This window comes from Thunnus albacares, chromosome 6 (genome assembly GCF_914725855.1).
Source record: "Thunnus albacares chromosome 6, fThuAlb1.1, whole genome shotgun sequence".
NCBI classification, from domain to species: domain Eukaryota; kingdom Metazoa; phylum Chordata; class Actinopteri; order Scombriformes; family Scombridae; genus Thunnus; species Thunnus albacares.
This window is the reverse complement of record NC_058111.1, coordinates 12,547,589-12,561,071: the sequence shown is the minus strand read 5'-3', so window position 1 is coordinate 12,561,071 and position 13,483 is coordinate 12,547,589. Positions and strand designations below refer to the sequence as shown.

At 42.3% G+C, this 13,483-nt stretch overlaps 1 protein-coding gene across 1 annotated transcript in view; it reads right to left on the bottom strand.

The window, feature by feature from the left end:
* Positions 1-357: 357 nt before the first annotated feature.
* Positions 358-13,483, bottom strand: part of dph1 (diphthamide biosynthesis 1) — a 61,412-nt gene continuing 48,286 nt past the window's right edge. Inside the window, exons 8-12 of the mRNA XM_044354195.1 lie at positions 13,318-13,474; positions 10,203-10,303; positions 4,286-4,364; positions 1,554-1,688; positions 358-1,183 (exon numbers count right to left, since the gene is read on the bottom strand). Coding sequence (XP_044210130.1) covers positions 1,103-1,183; positions 1,554-1,688; positions 4,286-4,364; positions 10,203-10,303; positions 13,318-13,474 — 553 coding nt within the window. The 3' untranslated portion in view covers positions 358-1,102. The remainder of the gene's footprint in view (positions 1,184-1,553; positions 1,689-4,285; positions 4,365-10,202; positions 10,304-13,317; positions 13,475-13,483) is intronic.

Here is a 13,483-nt window from a genome sequence, read left to right as displayed (position 1 = left end):
GGATCTGAGTTCCAGGCAAATAACAAAACTCACAGAAGATCATATATGCCTGAGACAATGTACTGCAACCTGGGGAAGGTTCGTAAGTTCTCAGGGTCAGCTGAGGCCACAGCACGCTGCTGTCAATCAGCTTCTGCTGTGGCAGCCAAACTATGAGCAATGAGAGTGTTTATTTATTTATTTATTTATTGACAGACTCCCCTATCAATAAATAATGAGGATGGAGAGCAGTCGTGACTAGCACTGCACGCATCTAGGAACTCATACCCCTCAGCCTTAAAAACATCTCATCGCTTCAGCGTGGTGCTGCATATTTTTTTTTTTTTTGCATTTATCAAAAACACTCAAACAAAGAGGAAAGGTTTCATTTCAGATTTATTTTCTCATAATTTGACTAGAAAAGTGTGAGAGAAACAAGGTTATGTCATGACATCGCATTTTTTTTACTATCTGCATTTCGGTATAATACTCATACTGTACATCAAATAAAGTGCTTCATACAATACACTTGATTTCCACAGGGGACTGTCTCTGGAACACAGTATGAAAGGAAACTCATTTGAAGTGTCCGACAGCATACAGTGTTTTGTCCAAGGACAAGTGGATTGGGTTTGACTAAAGCCACCCACATTAACAGACATTTTAATTCCATACAATGTGCTCAAGGTCATCTCGTGCTGTTTCTCTCTAACAATCACAAAGGCCGTGCCTGCTTTAGAGTAAGACCCACACATGTCCTCTGTGCAGGAAGAGTTCCTTTCTTAGCAGTTCCTTCATTGAAATCTGACTCACATGAACATGCATGAGCTCTAACATATGAGCCGTTCTTTCTGTTGCATATATCCGGAGCTCAGAATACACGCAGAAAATGTGAACGAGAGCGATGAATTTGGTTTTATCTGCTGTGTTGTAAAACGAGGGATTATTTATTGCTGGTAATCTATTTCCAAAGGGGCTGTGGGCTCTTCTGGCTTTACTCGCTGATAGACTGTCTTTCTGGACAAATACCCACTCTCCTTCTCTGGTCTGACCTCCTTCCAGCCGTTAACAGAGGCACTGGCAGGCACGGGGACGAGTCAAAGACAGCACCGGCCGTGGTGTGTCATTCCCCTTTGCAGCCACAGGGGGCGCACTGGCTCTGCCCACACTGCTTGGCAGGGAGGGCTGGCTCCGAGGTTTGCTTCTGCAGGCAGGCAGTGGGATAGAGTTAACTCTTGGAACAGTCACAGTATACTTTAGATAGATTAGTGGTAATATGGTGCCTGTAAGGTTTATTCAAAACAACAATTGGATATCTAATTGTCTTCTTTTTATTTATTTTTTTAATAAATGAGAATATTTGTGATGCACATCAAGGTCAAGGTCACAACCACGCCTTGAGAGTGAGATGTCAAAATACATGTCTTGTTGTCATTGTGCCACTGGGTGTCAGTATGGTGACATACTGATAAAAGCCATCAAACACATGCTAATCACTGTGTGGTTTCACTCTTTACCAGCTTCCCCTCCCCTCTGTCATTCATTCTTTTTATCTCCCAGCCCTGCCTGCTCACCTGGGTCTGTCTGCGAGAAGGCCTCACAGGTTGGTTGTCAGGGTGGTTGGGCGCCCATGGCCCCAGGCTCTGATTGGAGTAGAAGTCCATGGGGTAGACTTCCTTCCAACCAATCTCCTGCAGAGCCACAGCTGCCTGAGAGATACATAACAAGACAGTTAATCACAAGTAACATAAAAACAAAGAAGAAAAACAGCTTAAAGTGCGATATCAGTGCCCTGTTATCTAAAGTAGGACTGTATTCGCAGTTTTTGGGGCAAAACGCACTGCGGGGAACAACAGAGGGATGGGAAGATGCAACAGACTGACTATATAGACAAGACAGGTGTCATAATATTAAGCTTGGATAACAGGCAGAGTTGTCATGTTATCCCTATGCAGCTGCACTGCATGACACAACAGCTGTTAGAGGAGAGCAACAGCACTGGCATGACAGTACTGTGACATAAGTGCAGACTGCTCCATATGGAAGAGAAGTGCCTGTGAATATTGATTGTGAATGAAGGAAAGAGCACTTGAATGACTGAACAGATGAATAAACAAACGGTCTGAATGAAAGAACAAATGATTGCTCATTTATTAATTGATGCAAGTATTCATTCATCTTCCAAACAATTTCCATGCTAATTTGGGCTTATTTAGAACATGTATAACAACATATAACAATAAAGCAAGTCATATTAAATCATAACCACCCCCCCCCTCCCCTAAAGAAAACAGAAGAAGACATGAAAGAAGCAGCTTGAAAGTGATGAATTTTCTCTTTTAGTGAGACATGGTGTGTAACAACGCTGACAAGGGAGTGCTCTCTTACATACCCGCTGTATCTCTAAACAAACCAAAATAGAAACACAAACACAACCCTCCCCTTAAAGTGATTTTTCATGCCTTTACATAAACAAGACACATTAAAGGAAAACAGCAGTAGAGGTTGAGATATGGATTTTCTTGAGGCAAACAAATACTGGAAATGAAGCAAATGTAGTTTATTTGTATTACTTATAGGTTTGTCACAAATACTGTGCTGCGCAATTTGTATCGATGCTTATGTGCTGTAAAACACATATGTTTTGCATTTATTCAAAAAAATATAATAAATAAAAAAACATGCAAAATAATAACTTTCTTCAGTCACATCCAGCTTTCTAAAAAAAAACAATATGTGGGTCAACTGAATTCCTCCTGGACAAACAAACTGAATACTGGAATTCTTCACCATCTTATTTTTTTGCCTCTCCTTCCCCCCAAAGATCCTCCCGCTAGAGTCTTCTTCGTTTTCTCCTTTTCTCTGCCCTTATTCCTCCTCCTCCTCTCGTTCCTCTAGCTGCTACCCGTTGCTCTCCTCCTCTCACACCAACTGCCTCTCTCTATGGAAGCTAGCTTCTCTTGCTAATCCCTGCTCTGACAGGAGAGCCAAGTGTGTCTTATTGACTATAAATATAACATGAGACGCACTGAAAATAAATGCTGCCCCCCTCCCACCCCCCCCACCACTCTCCTCCTTGCTCACTCCACCCTCCCATCTCGCTCCTCTTCATCTTCATTATAAATGCCATAGTGAAAAGCACAGCGCACCCGAGACATATAACACTCACAGGTATGAGATGGCGCTGAATTAAGACTTATCACAAAAGCACACGAGCGCACGTATAGACACGAGTGCAGATGCAAATGATTTAAATGCACAGACATTGTTCCCAAATAGCTACCGGGGGGAGAGCAAAGCCAGCTCTAATACAAAGGGCTTAAGAAAACAGATTGCCACTTTCCTCATTACAGTGGGGCTACTTCACATGCACCGTTACTGTATAGACCTCAGTCAAAAACAATAAAAAGTCGTCATCACTTCGAAGGTGTGTGCGGTCATCGTTCTTAATGGCCTCATTGTGAAGTGTACTGTATGTGCAGCAGGAGCGGCATGCATAAAAACGTGTAGTCAGAGGAAAAACAGCAACCATTTCAAATCACAATCCAATATTCAAGACAGCAATTCCCCCTCGCAGCCATTTCACAAGGATTCAAATCAGCAGCACGTCTTTGAGGGAAAAAATCACTGAGTTAACTAATAGGTGACATCAGATGCAAACCAGCCAAGTCGAATAATAGCACATAACTGCCAAACCCATCACAGAGCAAGCCTGTTTTTAGGTTTGTTCTTTTTTTTTTTTTTTTTTCTTTTTTTTTCAGGCTCACTACACCAGCTGCAGCGGCACACAAACAAACACTCGCTTTGAAATGGATCTTTATGGGTTGCTGACCGATCTATCTCCCTCCATTTAGACAAACAAGACAGCTGCATGGGTGGGAGGAGGAAAGAGGGGAGGGGATGGGGGTGGGTGGGGGGGGGGAACTGTGTGGTCCTGTAGCCAGTAGGGGGTGCTAGTCCGCTGTTGATGCTGATCTGTGTGGCTCTTTATGGCAGGAGAAAAGGGAGAGGCGGAGGAGGAGGAGTATTCCATCTCCAGCACAAGCGGGCCTTGATGAATTCTATACAAATTCGCCTCCTTTTCAAACACTTTCCTATACTTAACATTGTTGTTGTTCCCTTACCTGTGTGCACTTTGATGGAGGTTTCAGCATAACATCTACCGAGGGGTTGGGTGTACTACCTGCTGGAAGGTCTGTGTGTGTTTATGTGTGTGTTTGTGTGTGTGTGCAATGCATTATCAGCCTCCTCCGGTAAGTGAGTGACAGTTGTAATCTTGCTGAGAGACTATAAGGTGCATGTTTACCTCATATGGAGACAGCAGGGGTTTAGAGAAGGCTGTGCCCCAATCGATGGAGAGGCGTGGACAAGCGATCTGGACCCACCTGTGGGAGAAAAGGCACATGTTTTTTTTTTTTGCACAAAATGTACATCCTTGAGTGGGTGCAAATGCGTGTGCAAAACAAACAGCCAGAGAGGGCGAGAGATTGAGATCCTATTAGACAGGCAGGGCACATCTGCGACTGCATGCTGCATGTGGATATGTGATGCAATGGGTTGTGCGGGGGAGCCTCCCTCCACCTGATCTCCAGCATCTGTTGGAGAGATCTGTCCTGATTTGCAACAGCTCTAAAGACAGCCACACTACACTGTCTGAATGCATAGCCAGCCAGTGAAAGAAGGAGGTTGGTAGTGGTGGTGGTGGTGGTGGAGGGGGGAGGGAGAAAGGGGGTGGTTGCAGGAGGCATAAACAGAAAAACAGGGAACGGAGTGAGCAGAGGTGAAAATAGAAGAAATGCAGTGAAAGAAAAGAGGGAGAGGTTAGGTGAGTGTGAATAAAAAAGCCGCACCAGCCCGGTCTCCACGGAGGTAGCCTACATAGCTGGCAGACAGGGTGGTGGAGAGAGGGAGGGTGAGGGATAAGGGGGGGGGGCTGTGTATGAGAGAGAGATTGGGAGGGGGGGTGAGAAAAATAGAGAGGACACAGATATACAGCGATAGGGAGAAAGAGCAATGAAGACAAAAACAGGGGGGGTTTTGGGGAGGTGGGGAAGGGGGGGGGGGGCGCTGGTGAAGAGGCACAAGCAAGAGCAGAAGAGGAGAACAGAGAAGGAAGATTGGCAGGGAGAAAAGTGTTTACTCTGGAAAATGCATGAGAGAGGGATGAGGAGGGCGTGGATGTAAACAACTGGAGGGAAAAATGAACAATGGGAAAATGGAGACGGAGAGAAGCGTCCGGGGCTACTGGGGTTAGCTTTCACAGATCAATGCTATCCACAGCTCCATCTCCACTGAGGCAGCGGACCCTCCCTTGTCCCTAATCCTAATGATGGAGCTCCTTCAGAAATATTGACAAATATGAATTAAGCTGCAGTGCATATCAAAACCCCGGAGATAGTGCTGAATCTAGGTAAATGTCAATAAGAATACATCTGTTTAAGAGTTAAGCAGTAAGTGTACGAGCGAATATAGAGGCATGGATGGAAAACACATGAAAGACAAAAAAAAAAGAAGTTTTATTGTAATTGCTTGAATACTTTCTTGTCAACGCCGCACTGTCAAATTCCCCATCTGTCTATTCTTCATTTTCAAACTTCCACACAGTTTCTCAGCTGCAGAATTGATTGCACTGTTGACTCTCGCTCCACTCTGCTTTCTGTCACAGAAATATTCTACCCCCTCTGGGCAAACGCATGGCATTTTCTCATTTTCAAATAACACTTTAAAAAAAAAAAAAAGAAAAAAAAAAAAAAACAGTTTCCCCCCAAAGACTGAATTCTTATTCATCCTCCTAATTTGAAAGCCAGCTGAGTCAGACATATTTGCACTAAGCACCAATCTCCTCAGACCCAAGTTTGCTGAGTTGAGATGGAGAAGTGGAATCTGAAATATGACCTTTAAGCCCATCAGCTGCTTCTCATAACCGGAGCCCTTTACGTAGCCAAACTCTGCACATGTATCAAAATCGTCTTAGCTGATACACACAGGAAGAAGAAACTAATTACAGAGGGCGAGTTTGACGGTGTGCGTGAGTGTGTGTGTGTGTAGAAATGTATAGGGCGCATAGAATGATGCTGTATCTGTGTCTATGTATGTACACATGTGTAGTATGGGCTGAAAAGAACATTAGGAGTGGTTAAAAAGAGGTAGAGTAATTAATAAGCATACCAACTCTTCCACTAAATCCTTGGGGCTACCGTTGAGAGTAAGGTCTGAGAGGAAAGTAAGACAGAAAGCATGAAAGGGAAGGCAGAGAGAGAACCCCTCCTGAGGAGCGCATAGCTGATTGGTGCATGGTGCCAGAAGGGATTTTTCTAACATTAGCACAGAGTCTGACTGAATGGTGCAGTTCAGTAAAATGCATGGTGTCATGCCAGGTACTGCCCCCTGAACGCGGCCAAAATTGCATTTCCAGGCCATATCTGGCCTTCAATCTACCCGGCAGAGAAGAGATCCCACATCACAGGGGGCAGTAAAACAGAGAGAGAGAGAGCTGGAGGAAAGAGGAGAGGGAGGGATGCAGAGACAAAGGAAAAAGGTGGGCTTTTGTCTTATCTGTAAAGTCTCGTTTCCCAACCTATTGCCAAGAAAAAATTAACTGAAATAAAGAAATAGAAAAGGTGTTTGATGGAAACCGTGTCTCTTCAATTCTTCTGCAAGTAATCTGTGTAAGTCCGTCAGAAAGAAGAACCCTTAAACCCAAAGAGACTAGGATAAGAAGAAAAAGGATGCAGGACTGAGGAGGGAGTTGCTGTGATATATAAAGCTGAGACCACATGACATTTAGTGCTACTATGCAATGTGAGCTCCAGCTCTTGTCTCGCTGCGTTACTTGCTGTGGCCCATTACACCCTGACACTGTTGGGAGAACCTCCACCTGCATGGCTTCTCTTCAATTACACGCGCAGTCTTGACCTGCCGAAAGCAAAAACAATTAACCTTTCAAAGCTGCGGGAGAACAGAATGTGTTCACCTTTAAGGGTAAACTTAATTGGATTAAAACAAACAATTTCATTCCGGTGGTGTCAAAAGTTTTAATTCAAATAGAAAGATAAAAGGCTGCAATGAACTGGGTGGTATTTGCGGTCTGGTTGAGATAAGTGTGTGTGTGGTGCAGATATCTGTACAATAGTTTAAAACCTGCTTGGGGACAGCCTAATTACACACTTAAGAGCATATGCTAATGGTGTCTCTTTCTTTATATGAGTGAGTGTGTGTGTCTAATGACAGAAAAAGCCCAGGGGTGGGCTCTGTACAGTGTGACGTGTCGGCTAGTGTTGAGCACTAATGCGTCCTCCTCCACCCCACTGGCTATCTCTCAATCTATCTCTCTTTGCTTCCATCCCTCCCTCAACACATGTGGATTCAACGCAGCATGAAACACCTGATGGTTTGTAAAGTCTATTGTAGTCTCATGTAGGATGCCTGTGCTGATTAACTATTTGGAGCAGCAAGGGGAAAAAATTAAAGTAAACAGAGGAAAAGTAAAATGGGTGATAAATATACAAAATTACAAGTGGAGCTTATCAGAAAGCCCACAATAATTGCAGACGAGACCCCCCCCCACTGCTGTCCAATCTCAGTCTGAACAAACAAATATAGCTGTCAACAGGTCTTATCTTCCAAAGTGAACCTTCAATTTTCGTATTTCATTTCTAACCTAGATTCATTAAGGAATACAAAAAACAACCGTTTTTAACAAGGACAAAGGGACCGTTATAAAAAATAAATAAATGCAAAGGTCTCCAATTGAGCTGGAAATTGAACTTTAATACTTTTTTGGCATCGACCGAAATCTGACAAGCACCGAGAGCTGGTACTGAATTTTTATTCTTTGATAAGACAGTTTCTGATTACACTATTTTATTTAAGCACCACTCTTGTATGAAGAATATTTGGCTTCTTTTGTGAAATGAAAAAAAAGTATTTTGTACAAAAACATATCCCCTTAAGTAAGATATCGAAAAAAGTTTTGTTTTAGGATCAGTACAGAAACTAAGGTATTGAGTCAACACTAGTATTGATTTTTTTTTCAGAACGATACCCAGCCCAAGTCCTAAATAGTACAAAGACAAAATTATTGCATTGCATTTTGATGTTTATACTCACTTACTAGTTAATTGGGTACATAATGCTAAAACAAATGCAGTATAAAACAGCCCTGCAATAAGTCCTAAGTTAATGAAGGTTATAAATGTTTTTATTGAAGTTTTTATTGAGACCGTTTCAGAGATGTGTTGATTCAACTTACTGGCGTTTTTGGAGGCTATAATTTGTGGCACTGTTGAATTGCAATGGATTGTACTGAAAGGTGTTATATATAATATTAGAAACACTTTTCATTATATGGACTTTTTGCAGCTAGATGCACCTATAGTAATCTGAGTATAAAAGTACATACATGTGGGCCTTAATTTTGTATTCAAACACTTTCCTTTTCCTGACATCCACACCATAAATGCTACTGAAATAGACCTTGTTGAAAAGCCTTTCTTCTGTAATGAGGGTTTGTTTTGGTCGGGTGAATCGTGCCTGACTTACATAATTTTGGAGTTGCACTCATACGTCACTTGGAAGAGGAGAGCCAAAAACAAAGAAAAATATTGCTTTTACCGTGATCGCTCGCTTTGCAACACAGCCCCCTCAACTACCTCTGCATCTCTCTATCTCTCTCTCTCCAACTCACTCTCAATCTCTCTCAGACCTTCTGTCCTCTCACCCACTCCTCCCTCACACATCACACCTCTCATTACTCCACAGTGAGAGGCCAATCTGAGGGAGTGTGAGAAGTGTTGTGTGTGTGTGTGTGACTGTGTGAGTGCCTGTGCGAGTGTGATTGGGACTGTTGCACACCAGTGTCTCACTAACCCCTTGTCAATCTTCACCTCAGTTCTTCTGGTTGGAAGTCAGATAAGACGGGAGAAAGTGCACTCTGAAGCCTGAGCACTTGATATTTCATTGAAGAAACTTGATTTTTTGAAGACATTAATGAGTGCTGCCGGGATGGATAACAGCGTTCGGTGGCAGAGCATGAATCGGCACCTGCCGCTGTGATGATCAGGAACAAGTCATGACAATATCCATGTGTGTATCAATAATGTTGCACTGATCAAATAATTTATTTTGTCTAATGTGTTCACGGTTTCCTTAGGTTCAGGTAAGAAAAAATATTTTTAGACTCATAATAAAATGATTAGAATTAAACTAAAGCTAAAATACCTAAAGGTAAAATATAAAAAACCATCCTGAGCAAGGGCAAGGGTAATTTATTTTTCTAGTTTTGATCGTACTCCGACCTTAATGCGGAAGTAAAAGAGAGAAAAGTTAACACTTAAATAGATTATTCATATATTAATTTCCTATTTCCATGCCTCATGTCTCGAAGCTGTAGAAATTGTCTCAAGCATCGAAGTTGGTTACACTTGACTATTTCTTTTTGCTATGATGGCAAAACTATGGAATCTCACCAAGACATGAATGCCAATTATATTTATGAAGCTACTGTATACACTATAAACTAGCGTTTGTCAGCTCTTGTTATGGTGTGCACTTGGAAATGATGCTGACTCCTCAATTATGTGTGCAACAATGCTTACAGAATACATTTCAAATGTTGTTGATTGCAACTTTTAGGTGTCTATTTGCTGATCATAATAGTTTTGCCAGGTTCCATGATGTGAAAGATAAATAACACATTTTTCATGACAAAGAGACACAGCGGTGATTAAGAATTTGCAAATGAAGAAAACTACGAGCCAAAGGAGAAAAGTCTTTGGTGATGAGTGGAAGACAATGAAATTAATCACAACTTAAATGTTGCAGTCTTCATGCGTTGTGGTATGGCTTAAAAGCATCAGGGGTGTTGTCAGGGGGAAAAGACCAAAATGACACTGCGAACCAGATACAGCCACAAAGTGAATAAGACGCTTAATTCAAAGTCGCCTCAAATTGTCATCATCTTATAAACCACTCATCAATTTTTCGCTCATTGACTGGCTCTCATCTGCTGGCTCTCAAATTATTCTCAATAAATATTTTCTACACTGATGATTTTTAATAAAGACATAGCTTTCAAAATTCGAGCTGGCTCCTGCAAGGCTAGAAGAATATGTGGCCATAGTTGCCACTTTATCTGCTGCGGAGTAGCAATTATGATTCATGAAAAGCATGTGTCCCACTTTGGGTGCACATTAGTGTATGTGTGTGTATATCTTAATACTCACGCATCTACATCTGGCATCAGATCCAGCTTGCTGGGGAAAATCTCAGACAGGAGCACTCGAGTTAAGGACTTGCCCAGTGACTGCAGCCTTGACTCCAGGTGCTACAAAGAGAAGGGAGTAAAATAAAGAGACTGAGGTTTGCAATCCAAACATCAAACACAATTCTCTCTAGGGCTGTGAAACTCTACTATACTACACCATAACAAAGGATAAGTTACAAATCTGACAACCGATGACTTCCACCCACACATACAATTTAAGGTCGTCCAGAAGTTTGTGCTACTGTTAACAATTTCAACAGGAAGACAGTTTTATCCAGCTCTCAGTTTCTGAAGCCTCATCGATCCATCCATCCATTTTCTGCTGCTTATCCAATTCTGTATCGTCTGACAGCAAGTTAAGCAAGATAGCTGACACATCCTTCTTCCCAGCGATGTCCTCCAGCTCCATCTAGCTATCTCGGGCCAAATGGGACGTGAAATCCCTCCAGCATATTCTGGGTCTTCCTCTGGGTGTCCTTCCTGTTGGCACTGCCCAGAGTACCTCCACGGGGACATGTCTTGATTAGGTACCCAAACCATCTCATCTGGCTCTTTTCAAAACAAAAGAGCAGCTGTTCTACTCTTCCTGCTGGCAGATGTCCAATCTCCTCAACCTGTCACTATCTGCCCAGACAAACAGTGAAGAAAACTCAGTTCACGTGTTTGTAGCCATGATCCTTTTCTTTGAGTCTCCACCCAGAGCTCAAAACTGTAGGAGAGGAATGTCCAGCAAAAGACTTGTTTATGCTGCTCCAACCCACGTGTCAATCACACACTAGATCATACACTCACTCACGGACAAGACCAAAGACAACACTTAAACTCCTTCACTTCTGGCAGCAATTCACTCCTAACCCAAAAGAGGGGAATCCAGTGTTTTCCAGCAGAGTATCACACCCTCAGACTTCACACTTAAACTACTAACAATGACTGTTTGTAACAGTCTGATTAAACCAGCAGAACTACATCATCAATAAAAAGCAAAGATGCAATCCTGAGGTCACTGAGCTGGTGTCTCTCCACTCCTTGGGCACACCTACTGTAGAGATTTTGTCACAGAATCAGTGGCACGGTAAAACCATAACACAACTTTACAATATATCTTGAGGGCAACAATCATAAACCTTTTTAAAGTCCACGAGACAAATGCAGACTGAACAGACACACTCCCATGACCCTTCCTGGCAAGCAAATGATCTGAGCCATTGTTCCACAACCAGCTGTAATAAGTAACTCTAGCATTACATATCCCAAGAGCCAGTTTTTATAGGCATAGTTCAGCAAACCACGGCAAACCACAGCTTTTCCTACTGCACAATTCACAATGCACCAGACCCCTACCCTTACCCAGAGGGTAGTGGGCTCAGGTGACACTGATCCCACTTTACTCCCTCAGGCGGAGCTAGATTGGGCCACTTGGGCACAAGACCAGACACCAGGCCTCATATAAGATCAATAAATTAAACTGTTTAGCCAGTGCAAAGAACTCTGCTCCCTTACTTACTCTGCATTTAAAGTTTTGTGCATTGGTATTTGGACTGAGGTGTTATTCAGGGATGCAGAAGGCAGCTAAACCAAGTGAAGAAATCCAGTAAATGTTCTTTTGGTGAGATAAAGGTATGAGTGTTGCTGATATCCACTGTCCTTGGGAGTATCGCAAGACATTTCTATGACTGTGCTCTTATCAGAGATAGTTCTGACCCCTTACTTAAGAGGTTATCTGATACTCCACTTCTTAATCTTGACAGATCGCTATGGGAGAGCTGGTGGGTCTATTCAAATCCCTTTTTAAAAAAAAAATCCATCCTACCCTGGCGCCCTAAAGTGAAACTTTTCCCTCACTGGGTGATATTTTTTACATCAATGCTAATGTCATCAGTCAAGTATGTATACTTATCAACAGTAGAAGTACACCAAAATATGCCTGAGAATGTATACAGAGTGATGAAACGTGGGTGTGATGGTTTTAAACTCTAGCATTCAAGTGGAGGTATGTGTATGCTACCATACTTCGAACACTTATACTAATTCAGATATGATGATGTGAGGAAGGCAATACTACTAAACAAAGTCAATCACACAACTGTACAGCAAAAACAAAACGTGGGCATTTCAAACAAAAGAGAGAATAAAGATAATAATATGGAACATGCAGTGGAGGGGAAAGCAGCAGGAGGAGCAGCTGTGGGTTAAGAGTGACCGAGAGGGCTTCTTAGTCGATCGATTAGTACCCCCAGACAGACTTGTGTGCATGCTAATGCATAATAGCTCGTACTTGCAAAGACTTTCAGTTTCTCACTTATGGGTCTGAACCTAATGGACCAGTATGAGTGTGTGTGCAGATACATAGGATTTGTGAATTCCCAGGACATCAATTCTATCTAAGCTACTCTTTTCAGTGGCTGAACTTAAAGCGAATGTTGATACAGTTGAGATGAGTTGTTTGTCCTGAGAGCAATCTTGATCAGAGCCAATGATGCGGACACGCCAAGAATGGTTTCAATATGACAAGATCAAAGGTGTTCCCTGGTATAACAATGTGCGGGTGGTTTGAATGGGTTAGGATTTATTTTAATTGCACTGAATGGTTATCTGATTTAAAATAATTTGTTTTCATTAATTTTTTTTAATTTACAGATTTACTTCATTTGCGATTCAAGCTCTTAATTTAATGGGGCTATGTTATGTTTTAAAAAACTCTTTGATTGTGGACAAACATGGATTTGTACAATACTTTTGAAGCTTTTAAATATTTATTCATTATTCATAATTTAAGTTGTTGACAATCGATAAAAGAAAGTGCTTAAAATTTACATCCCCACCAATAACACATACAACCAACTTTGAAGCCAGCAGTGGGCTTCAGGATAGGGTTTTCTATGGCTGTTTGACTGCATCATCCTAAATGTGAACTAACAAGCTCTCAGTGTGAAGACTGCTTGTCCTATTAGTACTTCATGTCACCAAACCACTTGTCAGAGAAACTTGCACTGAAAAATATTACAAACCATTGCACAAGTGGCTTCAGAGCATGAGGCCACTGTGACTGTTGAAATGATGATGCAGACTCTCACCTCCAGGACTTTGGGGCTGCCCTGCCGACCCAGCGTGCCCATGATGAGGCCCCATCTCTGGGCCGAACGAGCCTTGTCAATAGCCTGAAGCCTTAAGGAACGCATGGCCTCGTGGTCATAGTGCTCCCTGGAGAACACCTTACTGTAGGGGTCATATCTACAAACA